The sequence below is a fragment of the Drosophila innubila genome (genome assembly GCF_004354385.1).
Source record: "Drosophila innubila isolate TH190305 chromosome 3L unlocalized genomic scaffold, UK_Dinn_1.0 0_D_3L, whole genome shotgun sequence".
Taxonomy (NCBI): Eukaryota; Metazoa; Arthropoda; class Insecta; order Diptera; family Drosophilidae; genus Drosophila; species Drosophila innubila.
The window spans coordinates 15194312-15209121 of record NW_022995376.1 but is presented as its reverse complement, the minus strand read 5'-3'; the positions used below and the strand labels follow the sequence as shown (position 1 = coordinate 15209121).

General features: G+C 39.7%; 1 protein-coding gene across 3 annotated transcripts; it reads left to right on the top strand.

Moving 5' to 3' along the window:
* Positions 1-481: 481 nt before the first annotated feature.
* On the top strand, positions 482-14563 carry LOC117788980. Of its 3 annotated transcripts, none has more exons than XR_004617813.1 (7): positions 482-554; positions 2234-2903; positions 7700-9150; positions 9255-10809; positions 10881-11070; positions 12263-12644; positions 13279-13416. XR_004617813.1 is itself a non-coding variant. In XM_034627940.1 (7 exons), the coding sequence occupies exons 3-7, from the start codon at positions 2450-2452 to the stop codon at positions 13493-13495; spliced, it is 3867 nt and encodes a 1288-aa protein (XP_034483831.1). In that variant the 5' UTR covers positions 504-554; positions 1583-1790; positions 2234-2449; the 3' UTR covers positions 13496-14563. The 3 variants fall into 3 exon arrangements, 2 of the variants coding, with proteins under 2 accessions (XP_034483830.1, XP_034483831.1); XM_034627940.1 differs by lacking the exon at positions 12263-12644 and adding an exon at positions 1583-1790 and having other exon boundaries at positions 504-554; positions 13279-14563; XM_034627939.1 differs by lacking the exon at positions 12263-12644 and having other exon boundaries at positions 13279-14563.
* Positions 14564-14810: the final 247 nt, after the last annotated feature.

Genomic DNA, 14810 nt, shown 5'->3' with positions numbered 1-14810 from the left:
GAAAATTTAAATTTATGTTAATGCAAATTTCAAAATGCAGTAACTTTGCAATAAATTAAAAAAAAATAATTCAAAAAATTCTATCTTCAATATTAAGAAAAATTTAAACCTAGGGGAATTTTCTGGGGTGCAACCAAATTTGCAATTTGATTAAAATGGTACAAGTTGCCAGATTGGGAAATTTTCAGGATGGCAGCCTTTGAACAGGGTGGCAGCCTTTCACACCAGTGCTGTCAAGTTTTTAGGGTGAACAATAGTTGTTTCTGGCTGGAAAGCATCTAAATACGATTTTTCTTGGTACAGTTGCGATTTACCAAAAATGTTACGAGCAAAACTTTGCTGAATATGTATTTAAGATAGCAAGATTTCCAGCTTATAGCAATTTTGAAATTGTTTTAACAAACGAACTCTGAATATAGTCAGAACTAGCTATAAGATAGCTAAGTTGGCAACAGTGGATATATCGCGAGTTCAACCATCTCTAGTCTGATTGGCACAACAAACGCGAAAAGCTGCAAATTTTGGCGCTGGGTTTTCCTTGCATTTTGCAACACGTAAATGCATAATATTTGTTACGAAATTTGTGTTAAATTGTTAAACGAGTCTTGAAGTGCACTTGCCAAAAGAAAAATGCTAACTGCTAGATTTTAAAATAACATAAATTAAATAGAAAAAAATTAACACTGAACAAGTGCAGGGGCAGCAAAAATACCAATACAACAAATACTCAGAGAGCGTGCGCGTGCCAGGGAGAGCGAAAGTCAAAAACAGTGACAGAGGGAGAGTGTAAGAGCGAGCTTGCGGTCGTGGGTGCGTGTGTGAGACATGCTCTTATCAAATGATGCGGCAATTGTTTTTGTTATGACTGCGACAGACGTTTATCCAGCTGCGGCAAAGTTTGTGTCTTCTACGTTTGTAAAAGTTAAAACAATGCGACGTTCGTTATAAAAATAGCTAAAACGACGACATGCGAAGGCCACCTGTCGTGTGCACTGCCTGCTGCCTGAGTAACCTGTGCTTATTCAGCCGTGAATTATGAGGTGCTCAATGTGGCAATCATTGGATGTGTCTAATTAGCGTTGATTTGTGCTTGCCTTGCAAACAATTATCAATGGACTAACTTGCGAGCATATTAAGCCAAAACAATCAATGCGTCATGGGAGTGTGTGTGTGCCCAAAGAGTACGGCTTGGGGTGGAGATAAAGAGCGAATTCAAACAAATTGTGTGAGAGCCGTTATCTAGAGCGTTGCCACCTAGTTGCATAATTATGTGGAATGACTGCTCTGCAAAGTAAATAAACGTAATTTAGCTATTAAAATTGGTAAATATATTGTAACAAATTATTAAAAAAAAACTATCAATTATTCTAGTGAATAATTAATATAGTTGGGTTCAATTCGATTAGTTCCGTGAACTGTTTGAATAATGAACGATGACTCGACAACCCTAAATATGCCTCTGAGCAACGGCAACTCCATTGTCAAGAGCGCGCACTTGTTCTCCCTCTCTCGCTCTCTATGCTCTCAACCCGTTGCCATACGTCACTTTTGGCCAAAACACGCTAGCGTCTGACTCTTTCAGTCTTAACTGTGGCTACTAGCGTGAGTAAGCGTTTGGAGTGCGTACGGCAAGCAGCAAAAGCAACGCGTGTAAAGAATTGAATTGATGTAGAATGAAAAAACTCAGATAAAGCTCTGTAAAGATAGAGTTCATTATCAACAGTGACTAAAAAAAGTGCATAACAAGTGCAAGTGCAGTGAACCAATCCCAGCGGACGGCGCCCTTGAATGTAAACTGTCTGTCTCTGTATGTGTGTGTGTGTGTAAGTGTGTATGTGTCGGGTGATGTTTCCAAAAATGTTCAACGTAAAAGTAAAAATATAAATATAAAAATACAACAACGCATAGCAAAATTCGATTAACAACAAAAGCAACCTTGAAAAAGGCAAAACAGCGACTGACTTGGCTATTTTTGTTTTCAAGTGGAAATGCTTCAATTGTTTTCCATGTGCTATGCTTTGTGTGTCCAATAAGAAAAGCGCAGCCAGCAACTGAGAGAGCGGCCAGAACAATTGAACATATCGTCGCATGGTCATTAACACGACGACGACTCTCAGTGCCTGTGTATGTGTGTGTGTGTGTGTGTGTTTGTGTATCGCTGTGTCTGTTCTGTTTTGTGCGTGTGTTCTTGATTTCTTTATGTAATTTTTAACATTTCTTTTATTCAACGTAGGCGTGCAGGAATTTGCATACGCATAAAGCGCAGCAACGCCAGCAATAGCAGCAGCAATCGCAGGAAATAGTAGTAGAAAGTGTAGTAAACATGGCGCGCTCGTTAATTAACTAATTAAAATAAAGTGAGGGAACGGGAATAAATAGGTGTAGCCTTAGTCGACACCAAACAAGTAGAAGACCCGAATATCGTAGTCAGCATATAGCCAAGTTTAATATGACATCATACGCAAATGACACAACGACTACGGCAGCAGCCCCAGCAACAACAACAACGGCAAACGCAGGAGCTGCAGCGACAGCAGCATCAGTAGGAACAACAACATCAGCGTCTGCAGTCGACGCAACTGCTGCGCAGCTCAACAAGCAAATGTCGAGCAACAACAACAACAACAGTCGTTACGACGAGGACGACAACAACAGCTTGGATGGGCGAGAGAAAGCCGACACGACACCCGAGAACATCAAGAAGATTGCCGAGATCATAAGTGACAAGGAAGCAGCGGCCGCAGCAGCAGCAGCAGCAGCGACGCCTACTTCACCTACGCAACGACTGCAGCAGCAGCAGAAGCAACTGCATGCGTCGGGCTTTGTAGGACTCGGCGCAGCCATAGATGAGTCAAACATTAAATTCTGCCTTGGCAAACCGCCGCCGTCACCGGCTGAAAAAGGTGAGCAAATCCATAAAGAGTTGCGGTTGCTGTCACCGTCGCCGTCGCAGTTGACGTCGCTGTTGACAAAAGGCAGCAACTATAACGACAACAACAACAATGTGCCAATATGCTAGCGTCATTATTCATGAGCTTGCTGTTGTTATTGTTGTTGTTGATATTGTTGTTGCTTGTCTCTTTTTATTTTGCTTTTAATTTGAATTTTTAATGAAGCTATTTGGCGAGTTTTGGCCACGGCTTTAACGCAAATATTTATTGCACTAGTCATGGCAAACAAACACAAACAAACACACACATAACACACAACACACCCATTAAAGAACAAACGGGAAAAGACAGCAGCTGCACAGTGGGACAATAACTTTAGAAGCCTGTGCAAATTTTAGGCAGTTAATATTAATAAAACGTAAATGATTTCAATTCAGTTGTTATGACAAATAAATATTACTATTCAATCCATAAATAATAACAACATAAATTATATTTTGTGAATTCTAGAATGGAACTTTTTGCGTATATAAGCAACCTACACAATTTCAAATCAATTTGTTAGACGTCAATTATTTAGATATTAAATCAAATTGAAACAAATAAGATGACGAAATATGAATGTACAAGAAATATTTGAAATTTCTCAACATTTGTTAACCTTATTTTATTTTTGGTCTATGACGACCTTAACGTGGTCTAATCAAGCGTGCGTAGAAATGATCAATTTGGACACAAGGCCATTTGCAGCATTTTTTGGCAACTTGCCCATCGTTTTTTTTATATATTGATATCATGACATAATAAAATTGCAAATATTTTGAATACAATAATAAAATGTTAATTCCAGTAATTGCAACTTAAGTAATTGTTTAAATAAAAACATTTGTTGTTCCAATTCTGTGCAATTCAATAGCTCTGATTGTTTATGTGGTTGCAACAATCTCGACTGAAACCCGGATGACATAATCAACCGATCAGCTGCTCTGCAAGTTGCCAGCTTTCCACAGTAATACTATATAACTGTAGTGTATAGTCCCCAGCGGTCTATTTCTATGTTGTCATAACTTTAATCAGTCTTTTTTCTTTTTTTTTTGACGGACAAAAATCTTACACAATCGGCCAGTTTGCTATCATTATCTCCCATTTTTACCCACAGCAAAAAACACAATTTCAAATGATTTTTTGAGTGTGAGTCAGCGCGCCAACAATGATCGATTGAATAAGGGGGAGGCCAAGTTGTAGCCAAGTTTTAGAAATTCAAATGTAAACATTTTGGGGCGATAAGCAATTAATTGCTATTCTACATTTGGTATCTCAGCAAATCTGCACAATATCAAGCAATATTTAACGATCTTATGAACATTATCGAGTGCAACTCTTAAATATGGAGATCTGTTAAAGATCTGCTGATTAGGAACATCAAATTCAACTAATAACTAGATAATAAACCAAATAGAAATATTATTCAAATAACGTCTACACGCAGGCACTTGACCCAGTAACAAACTCAACTTTAAATTAGTTTTTTTTTTTAGTTATAACTAGCGATATCTAATCAAAACTTGACAACCTTCATTACAATCAGTTTTAGTTGAAAGAGTTAAAATTGCTCAACTAACTGCATAATACCCTGTGGCTTGTACTATGAAGAGGTATGCTTTAAACTTAGCTAAGTTTACCATAAAATTGGATACTAAATGATATACCACTTAGCTTTAAGCTATATCCTGAAATCAGATTAATCTGTTTTGACTAAAGATACTCTCCTCTTAATGCTACCTTTATTAGTTATATTATCAAGTTATTTCACAAAACTAACCCACTTAAATATTTCAATCTGGGTAAATTGCATTATGCAATTTTATTGCAAAGTAGAACAGAAATTTGCTCGCATTGTTGCCTCACAAAATGATCGATTGCAGTGAACTGTGGCAGGAAATGTTGTACTAATCCACTGTTCCATTATTCCACTGTTCCGCTGTACATTTACAACTGAATGTAGCCACAAAATAACAGTAATTACATTGACCAACCAGCATGCCAAAATGTTGTCTTTTGTCTGTGATTCGTCGTCAATATTCGTGGAGTTGAGGTATTCACTTTAATGACTGTGTCAAGTGACATTTAAGTCTTTTGTTACAGTTGCACATACCTGTTAAAAATAGAGTATGGAGCGCATTAGTAAGAGATATCTATAGACTGCATTAATACCCTACACATAAAATATTGATAAATATAGCTACCAATAACATTCCTTTTTGCATAAAGGAATCTATTTTCAAGAAAATAGATTTTGATTAAAATTAGTAAATGCATTTAAGGAAATTTTAAAAGAGATATTATGTACGTCTGTTTGAAAATGTACAGACAACAAATCTAATTTTTTGATATAGGGCTAGCTATGTAAAAACTGAAAAAAAAAGTTTACAAACTTTGTAATAAAAAGAATTTGACTTTTCCCATAGTAATTTTTCACGCAGAGTATCCGCTAGTCGAGTTTTGTTAATTGGGTCACTTTTTTAAAACTTTGTTATTAGTTTTATATATTTTTTTGTTACGTGCGCTTTTACTTTTTGCAATAAATAAAAAAACGTTTACTACGCCACATTTGGCTATTTTATTTTCTGATTGCTGAAACTTTAAGTCATTATTTTGTTTTGGTTTTTTGTGCTTTTTGTCGTTTGGAAAGTTGTTCACTGAATATTGAAGGGTCCATCGCCTGCTGTTAACTTGGGCAACGCTTTGTAAATTGCGTGTACTCAACTATTTTCAAAGTACCGGTAGAAAGAGCATTTAATCGAGGAATTGACAAGCGCGAGCATCAATAGTAATTTTATCGGTCTTTTTAGTCTATAGTAATTAAATGGCAACAGGTTCCAATTGGTTTCTAATTGGGTTCACTAAACGCGTGTCTTACGTCATGCACAGCTTTGAAAGTCGTTAAAAAATTTTATTTGTAATTTTATTGCAGTTTTGAACCTGTTACTTAGTTGCTATTTATTAAAAAACAATCTGTAAATGAAAACAAATGCTTTAATCTTGCGGTTTTGCATCTGATTATTATATTATTTATATATGTATATTAAACAACAGAGAAAGCCCCCATCATCATCAATTGTCAACTTTGATTGAGGTCATCGCCTCGTCCATTTGTCGTGCGATGATTCAGTTGATCAGTATATGGAAAGTGGACAAATTGAATCGACTGTGTAGATTCTTGTGCTTGAGAAATTAGAATTTTATTAAAGATAAGAGGAAAGTTACATTTTACTATAGAATCTTATGCAGAAGAATAACAAAAACTGTTCCTCAAGTAGTTAGTGATGAATTAGATTGGAAATGATTGGAATGAAAAAAAGAATAGATCGATACAATATTGACAAAATGAACTGTATATTAAAATTTATGTTAGTTAAGTTTCCTTATTCGAATGCCAATCTTGACCCACGGATTTCTTTCTTATACAATTTTAACGTATTAGTTAACTTTAATCGGCATAATTAATATTTCATCAAATCTTTTATACTTCCCTTAATAAAATAACCCAAAAAATATGCCTTTAATTTTCATAATAAAAACTAAATTAATTAAATCACAAGCTATTTAAAGCTTTTTGCCAACGTTTCCTGTCCCCAATTTTAGCCCATATTTAATAAACTAATTCGACTCAAAAATAAATTGATTTTTAGCCAAAATAACAAAAAAAAAAAATTTATTTTTTTGAGTGAAATCGCGTGAGATTAATATGGTCATCTGCGAGCAAACAGAAAAATTGAACGGCGGAACGGAAGACACGTACGCCCCAGAGTTCCAGTTAGGAAGAGCATTATTATAAATGTGAACGAAATCAACGAACTCTAACCTTCATTTTCTGCCTTATAAGATGCCATAGATCACAAGTGCCGTCCGCACTCCCAACCTGCCTCTCTATACTACTACTGGGCATTGGTGTGGCAAACCATAAAGCAAACCATTTGATTTTCTTTCTTTTTACTTTGCCTTTGGCGCGGAAACGTATAGAAATTCGCTGGCGGAAACAGTGGGGAAATAGCTTCATTGAAGGTTTAGGGGCAGGCTCGATAGGAATGGTCAGCTAGGTAAATAACTGGCTGGAGTCACTGTAGTCATTCAACTAACCATAGCTCTCATATTTTTGGGTGTGCTTCGAATATAATTTTCGTATCAATTTCACTAAAATTAATTTCACGGAAAATTGGGGCTATTAAAAAACGGCAAGTGTGTTGTGTACATTTCAATGTAATTCTGAAACTGTAATTTAAAACACTTAACGTGCTGAAAATTTATCTTAAAAATGAGAATTGTGTTTATATTTTCCTCTCTTTATTATTACCATTACTTGTTTAATTATGAGTTTTATAACTCCAAAAATATATCCGAAAAATTCTATCTCTGGCCATTACATCGACATAGCGATTGATTGCTTATAATAGCAATTGTTATAAATATGATGAATAAATTTGTAAAATGCCAGCAAATTTTCAATTCTTAAATTTAGTTGTAGAACTAATTACTTCATTATTTATATTCAGATGAATTAATTTAGAATCTTTGTTAAATTTTCGGGGCCAACACTCTTGTTGGCGCCCAATAACCCGCTTGCAGATAGAACCGGCCGTGTGTTGCACTTGTGCTCACTCGCTTGCCACTTGAGTTGTTTTGTTGTGTTGTGTTGTGAATTCTTCGGTTGCAAGTTTAGACTCGTTTTCTCCGCTTAAATGGTAATAATAATAACTGTAAATAAATGTTAATTTAATTGTATATCTGTTGCTTCTGTTCCATTGCAGCGACTGTGCTGAGCCGAACGAATCATCATCATCAAAGCAACAGCAGCAGTGGCAACAGCAACAGCAACAACAACAAAGATATCTCCACGGCGGATGAAGACGAATCGACGGCATCGAATTCAACAACAACAACCACAACGAAGCAATCGCTGGCCTTCACCATTGATCACTTTGACGCCACGGAGAACGAGGCAGCGGCGCAGGCAGCGCGTTATAAGAACATGATGGAGCGCTTTCAGAGTCGCCACAAACGTGGCGCCTCGCTTTCCAAGCTGGAGACGGAGGGCAACAGCAGCAAACCCATAACAGAAGCTGCCTCAGCGGCTGCCACGCCCACAAATGAAACGTCTGCAACGCCAGCGGTGAAGTTGCGAGTACGCGAACGCAGCGCGTCGCGGGTTCGAGACGCCTCCAAGCGGCACAGCTGGTCGCCACGCAGCTCTGGCAGCACAGCAGCGACGCCGGCAGAGGCAGCGCCTCGGGTGCCCAGCAGGACGAAGCAGTTGCCGATGCAGACACAGCCTGCACCGCCAAAGGGAACCGCCAATCAGTTGGCCAATCGCACCACTCAGTTTATGCCACGTTCGACGGCCATGCAAATGGCGCTGCAGCAGGTGGAGCTGCTGTGTCCACATCCGCCGCTGGACGATGTGAAGCAGCGGCTGCAGGAGGAGGAGGATGCTGTCAGCGAGGCGGGCACCTATACCCTGGATGGGGACAACTATACGGAGGAGCAAAAGGATCTCATGAACATCGATAGGAATGCAGCTGCTGCGGCCAAGTTGCGACCCAAACAGCTGTCGGTGAAGCCAAGCCGGGCCAGCAATGTGCTGGAGGTCAACTATTACCACGAGACGCCGCAGCAGGAGCACAAGGGCAGCAGCAGCAGTGCGACGGGTGCATATCTGGAGCAGCTCAAGTCGCGTGTGCAGCGACAGCAGCAACCACTGCATCCTCAGCATCCACAGCAACCACAGGCACCTCCAACACCACCATCGCCACGTACACCAGCCGCTGATGTGGGCTGCTTCACCAGCGTCACCACGAGCGGTGTGTTGGCCAAACAGCGTGCCTTGGACACGCATCCCAAGCTGACGCGGCACACGCACAGCTTGTCCACCTCACAGATCGACAGTTCCGAGTACGTGAGCAACGAGGCGAAGTTGAGGCATGCCCAGGCAATGGCTGCCAGTGCCACGGATCGACAGAAGGCCGAGTATCGACTGAATGTGTTCACCACCAGTACCACTCAACAAAATCATCAGCATCATCAGTTGCCCGAGACGCCGACAACGCCGACAATGACGGAGGCAGCGCTGCTGCAGTCGGCGCCAACGAAACAGGACTGGATCCAGGAATGGGCACGCAATGCACGTGCTCGCAGTCTGGCCCAGGATGTGAGCAGCAGCTCCGCCAGTCGACGCAAGCAACAGGCGCAAGCTCAGGCACAGGTCAGTAAGAGAGCAAGAGGCACAGTATTGAGTTTGTATAACCTAAGCTAAGAGTATTGTCCAATCAAAAGAGCTGTTAATTAAACTCCGTCTTCTTTTTGCAGTTGATGACACGCAGCTACAACTGCTCGGACACGGGTGCTGGAGCGGATTCGCTGACCGATGATAGCCTCAGTCTATACAGTCAACAGCAGCGACAGTTTGCGGCTGCAACAAAGCTCAATCGCAGCCTGGCAGAGCGCTATCGTCTGCTGGGCGACTGTGACTACGCGAGCGATCCGGCGCTGTGCAGCCATGGCGGACAGGGACAGGTGCCCGGTGGTGAGCCGTATAAGCCACCGAAGAGTCCCAGCAAGATACCCTCGCCGCTGCACACGCTGGGACGTGCGCGCAGTGCCAGTCGCTCATCCAGGCCAGCAGCCAACCAGGAGCAGCATCAGCAGCAGCAACAGCAGACGCCATCGTCGCGTCGCAGCTCGGTTAAATCGCCGGCAGCCCAGTGCAGTCCACAGCATAGTCTGGAGACGGGCTATCGTCGATCGCCGCTGCATCGGGCGCTCATGACCAGCAGCATCAATGAGGCGCAGCTGCAGCTTCTCACGAGCGGAGAGTATCTGCTGAAGCAGCTGCATCGTCGCAAGAACTCACTCGATGATGTGGATGATGAGTTGCCGGCTACCGTGTCGCCGCTGCGACGTTCCAGCTCCTTCCAGCAGCAGCAGCGTCCGCTGCAGAGCGTGCGACAGGCGCGTCCCAATTTCCAGAATCTATACACGCCGCCAGCAGCGCGTCACGTGCAACAGCAACAACAGTTGCTACAACTGCAACAGTTGCAGCTGAAGAAGTCGGCGAGCAGCAACAACTTTGAGCAATCGTACAGCGATTACGACAACGAGCTGCAATATTATATCAACGATGAGGACGAACTGGGCACCACGGGTCCCTACTACTCCAGCGGCGAGGAAGAGCTGGCGGAGGAGGAGGAGCAGCGGCAGCAGCCACATGTTGCTGTTGACACCACAGTGCCGCTGAGCAACACGCGACTCAACAAGGCGCTGCTCATGCGCATCGAGCGCAGCAAGCAGCGTGTGGCAGGCAGTGCAAGTGGAGGCAGTGGCAGTGGCAATGGACACACGCCAGCCAAGCCCAGCTCAGCGCCAGCGGGCAAACTGAGTGTAGGACTCGTAGCCTGTCCCAATACGCCGGAGTTGCCGCGTCGTGGCATCAAGAGTGCGCCACGTGCTGCCTCCGGCTGTGGCCCCAAGCTGCGGCAGTCGATGCCGCGCGAGACGAGCCTTAGTCGACTGGCCCAACAGGTGCCCAGCAGTCTGGCCAATGCCAAGAAGCAGCTGCTGCAGACGGCCAATGCAACGGCGAGGGAGCAGCAGCGTGTGCAGCCCAAGTATCTGGACATATCCAAGTACAAGTCGGCGCAGTCCAATAATTTTCTGCGCAAAAACGATGCCAAGAGCACGTTGAAGCCGGCGGAGCAAATGAAGCGCAGTCCCAGCGCCTCCTCGATGGGTCTCAGTCGTGGTGAATCGAATCGTGCCAGCAATCGCAGTGTACGCTCCACTGTCTCCGCGATGAACAGCAGCACCACATCCCTTGGCGGTGGCGGTACACGTGCCACATCCGCCGTGCGACGCGATGCCTCCAGTAAGTGGCAACAAATTTTCAAATTAAATAAAGATAGTCTCTTAATCTATTTTCTATCTTTGGCTGAGCAGTGAATAAACAAAAGGAGGCCGAGATGGTCATGTGGAAGCGACGTTCCACCTACGATCCCATGAAGGCGGCTGCCGAGGATCGACGTCGCAAGGAGGAGGCGCGTCGTGTCCAGACTCAAACTCAGACTCAGAATCAGATTGAGGAACAGCGTCTGCTCAACGATGAGGCCAACGATGTGCCCTTCGAAAGGTAAATTCTCAGCACCTGCGAGCGGTGACAGCGTTAGAAATAATAACTTTTAATAGGATTATGACATTATTCAGGTCTCCTACAGATGTATCAGTAAGGTTACCCCAACATTCTTCCTATAAACCCAAATTCCCAGTTAGGCAGAAAATAGAATAGAATCGAAACTCTATATAAATAGTTATAGTTAAATTAATCGGATTGAATCAAATATACGATTAAGAAATGTACGATTTTCATTCTCAGTCTGCCCCAAAAAGTATGCTTTATAAAATTGAAAACCTTCAAAAGGGCACTTATAAATATTCCTCTTTAAATAAATAGTAACTTCCTTATTTTTAAACAGACTAAATGAAACTAAAAAGATCTAAGATTCGAAGATTTTTCTCTACATTATGATGTAATATTATTAAAATATGGCTCATGAATTGATCATTTATTGCAGAATTTTCAACTGATTTTGTGTATAACAATGATATATTATATGTACTTCTATATGTTTACTTAGATCTTCACTAACTTTTAAAATAACAAATACTACAGTTATTTATCTATATTATGTAATTGACAGATCGAAACTATTCGATATTGGGGAATGACCTTAGAAAGGTATCAAATAAACTGTAGAAATATAGGAGCTAAAAACTCACTGATCTCAAATTTAAGAAAGTAACTAAAATTATGACTAGAAACAGGCTTCATTTAGTTTATAAGTAATTAATTAGATTGTATAGAATTTTAGTTAAAATTAGAGAGTTATGAGACCTTTGTTTGTATTTACTTTTTGTATATTATGCGTAATATTTCTGGTTCTTTTTCTTTTTTAATATTTCTTTTATTATTAGCTTAAGGTTTTGGGTAATTTCGCGGCTAGAGGTAAAGGTGCGTTTAACGGCCATAGATGCAACAATAACAATATATTCTTTCTTATGCCCATTAAAACATAATCGTCAAAATTGTAATACACTTTTGAATTTCCACGCTTACGACCCACATCAATTGTAGAGTCCTTGAAATAATCTAGGAACTTAGTTAATGTAGAGAGAGCATATTGAGAAGTCCTAATAGATAAAATATTCATTTGCTATTATAATTTTGCTAATTGATTTCTTTTCTTTTAATTTCTGTACACCTGATCCAATTCCGATAACCGATAACCACAAAAAAAAACTCCACAAATACACACAATCTGTAGACCATCACGATCACACTATCGCCGTGGACAGTTATGACCAACGGATGGTGTGCTAGTTACCGATCTGTAAACCAAAACAACAACCAACAACATTCGAACAACAATCTTTCCACACACAAATACACACATAATACACACTCTACATTTAATACACGGTGCAAGCAGAAGACTCCAGCGAATTGCGGTTCCCTAACAGCGTAATTAATCTTGATTGTGACACTAGAAGTTAATTCCAGTGCAAGGCAACCTCCAAAATCAACGTTATTAATTAAGGATATATACATATATACAATTGGTATATATGTACATATAAATACGATTCCGAATTCCTTCAACGACAACGAATTGCTGCGATGCTGCATTAATTCGACGAGTTGCCAATGTAATGAAGAAATTGCCACATTAAGCGATTAATCGCTACACGTTCACTCGTTGCTCGTTGCTCGTTACTTGTTACTCGTTACTATTTATTGCATTGCCTAGCTCATTTTATTCGTTGCTCTTGTTGCTCGCCTATTGTGCAAATGTCTGAACAAAATTGTATATATACCACTCGTTAATATAAGAATAACTTGATCGTCAGCTCGTTCTCGCAATCGTATGTCTTGTGCCGCTTTGAAAAGCGCCTTAACAAACACAAAGTACTTAGTCTAATCATATCATTTGGCATCTGGAATAACCTCTCTAACTGCTAACAATCAAAGTAACCATAACAATTTTAACAATCGTTTGTTAAATGTACAAATGTTTGCCTTGCTTTCTTTCTACTCGTACTCATCCATACAGCCATAAATCCATATAAATATATCCTCATATATAATATATGATATATGGAACAATTCTAACAAATCAAGTAACACAACATTCACACAATTAATTAGACTACAACAATTAATAGCTTAGTTAGTTGCTAGTTTAGCACTCAATTTGTATTCACCACATTCATTGAATACATTTAAAGCATTCTAATAATTTATATACAAACTCACTAACATGTTTCTTCCTCTATCGCACAGTGTCCTCAGACCGGCAAACAATTTGACAATTACGGGCAGCATAAACTACAGTCCAAGAAACTCAATGGAAAACGACGCCTGGATGCTTGGTGAATCATCGGAGTTTGGTGAATATCCTGAGGATTACGACGAGGATGTTGAAGAGGACGATGAATATGTGGCCGGCCAAGAGTCTGACGATGTATTTGAGGTCGAAACAGCGGATGCAACAAGTTAATACCAGCAACAGTGATATCTTTAAACGATCTAATGATCATTATGAATAACAATACGAGTATATATTGTATTTGATAGCAAGCGCAATGCGATTTAGTTGTAATCTGATCAGTCCTGATATCATATGATATGATTTTGAATCTGCTTAACTGAATTATTTATATGAAATGAAGTATATACACTATGTATATATATATATATATAGAAAAACAAAAGAAAGTTCGAAATAAAATGAGTAAATGCTTTCTGAAATATCAACAAATATTATTTACGATGCTGTCCAAAACGCCATAAAAGAATACTACTTATATACATTTTATGATTATCGACTAACGATTTTAAACGAAATTTATCAAAATAACTGATCTACCTAAGTTACGATCATACTTTCAGATATGTAGAACAACCAATACTCAAAATCAGCTCTGGTCAAGTCACAGTGAACGAGCGGATTTGATTTGCTATAAAACTAACTATACGGAATTGAATGAATTTGCTCGATTACTGTTGCAGTTGCCCAGATGCTGATCACAAACGAATTGTCAGTAGATTTTGTATACATATATGCCTGTACTAAAGGCATACATACTATATATAAAGATTTATGGATCAAAATATAGTTTTATATATAACATACGAGTAGGGATTATATATGTGGTATTTGCTTTTAAATCGCAATAATTATTTAAGCAGCTTTCAACGCTTTCTGAACAAAACTTATTGATTGGTTGTATAATTGATTAATCTACCAAGTACTGTACTATAACTTCACTTCAAAACTGGTGTCGGTGTCCATTTTAACTGCTGCTCTTCAAGTGGAATCTAAGCTTTAGGTGGAACCAAAAATTTTGGTTCAATCGATTCCACTTGAGATACTCTGAAGCAGCTTCTTGATTTTAATTTATTAAATAAATGTATACAAACATATATAAATTTATATATTTTAATTTAAAAAAAGGTCAAAAATAATTTTAAATATTGTGTAACTTTCAAAAACAATATGTATTGTACAACTTGTTTCTTGTTGTTTTATTTCTAGGCAGATATAAATAAAATGCGAATATTTAAAGTGAAAATGTGTTTGTGAAATTAGTTATTTGGGGTGTGTATTCAATCTGATTTATATTTGGCTGAACCAATTATTATTTTTTTATTAAATAGTAAACTTAAAACTTCTGAAAATGTATTGGAAATTTATTGCAATTTTCACTACCTAAAATTTAAATTTAGCTAATGGTTGTGGTATCTGCTATGCTCAGAAATAAATTGTCCAAATATGTTGCCTACTTTTGGGCTGACACAAATAAAGAAATAAA

Bases quoted from the DNA above. Each gene is read 5' to 3' on its own strand.
- LOC117788980 (XM_034627939.1), top strand. From the start codon at position 2,450: ATGACATCATACGCAAATGACACAACGACTACGGCAGCAGCCCCAGCA. The intron at 2,904-7,699 runs GTGAGCAAATCC...GTTCCATTGCAG, and splicing joins GCCGTCACCGGCTGAAAAAG to CGACTGTGCTGAGCCGAACG. The intron at 10,810-10,880 runs GTAAGTGGCAAC...TTGGCTGAGCAG, and splicing joins CGTGCGACGCGATGCCTCCA to TGAATAAACAAAAGGAGGCC.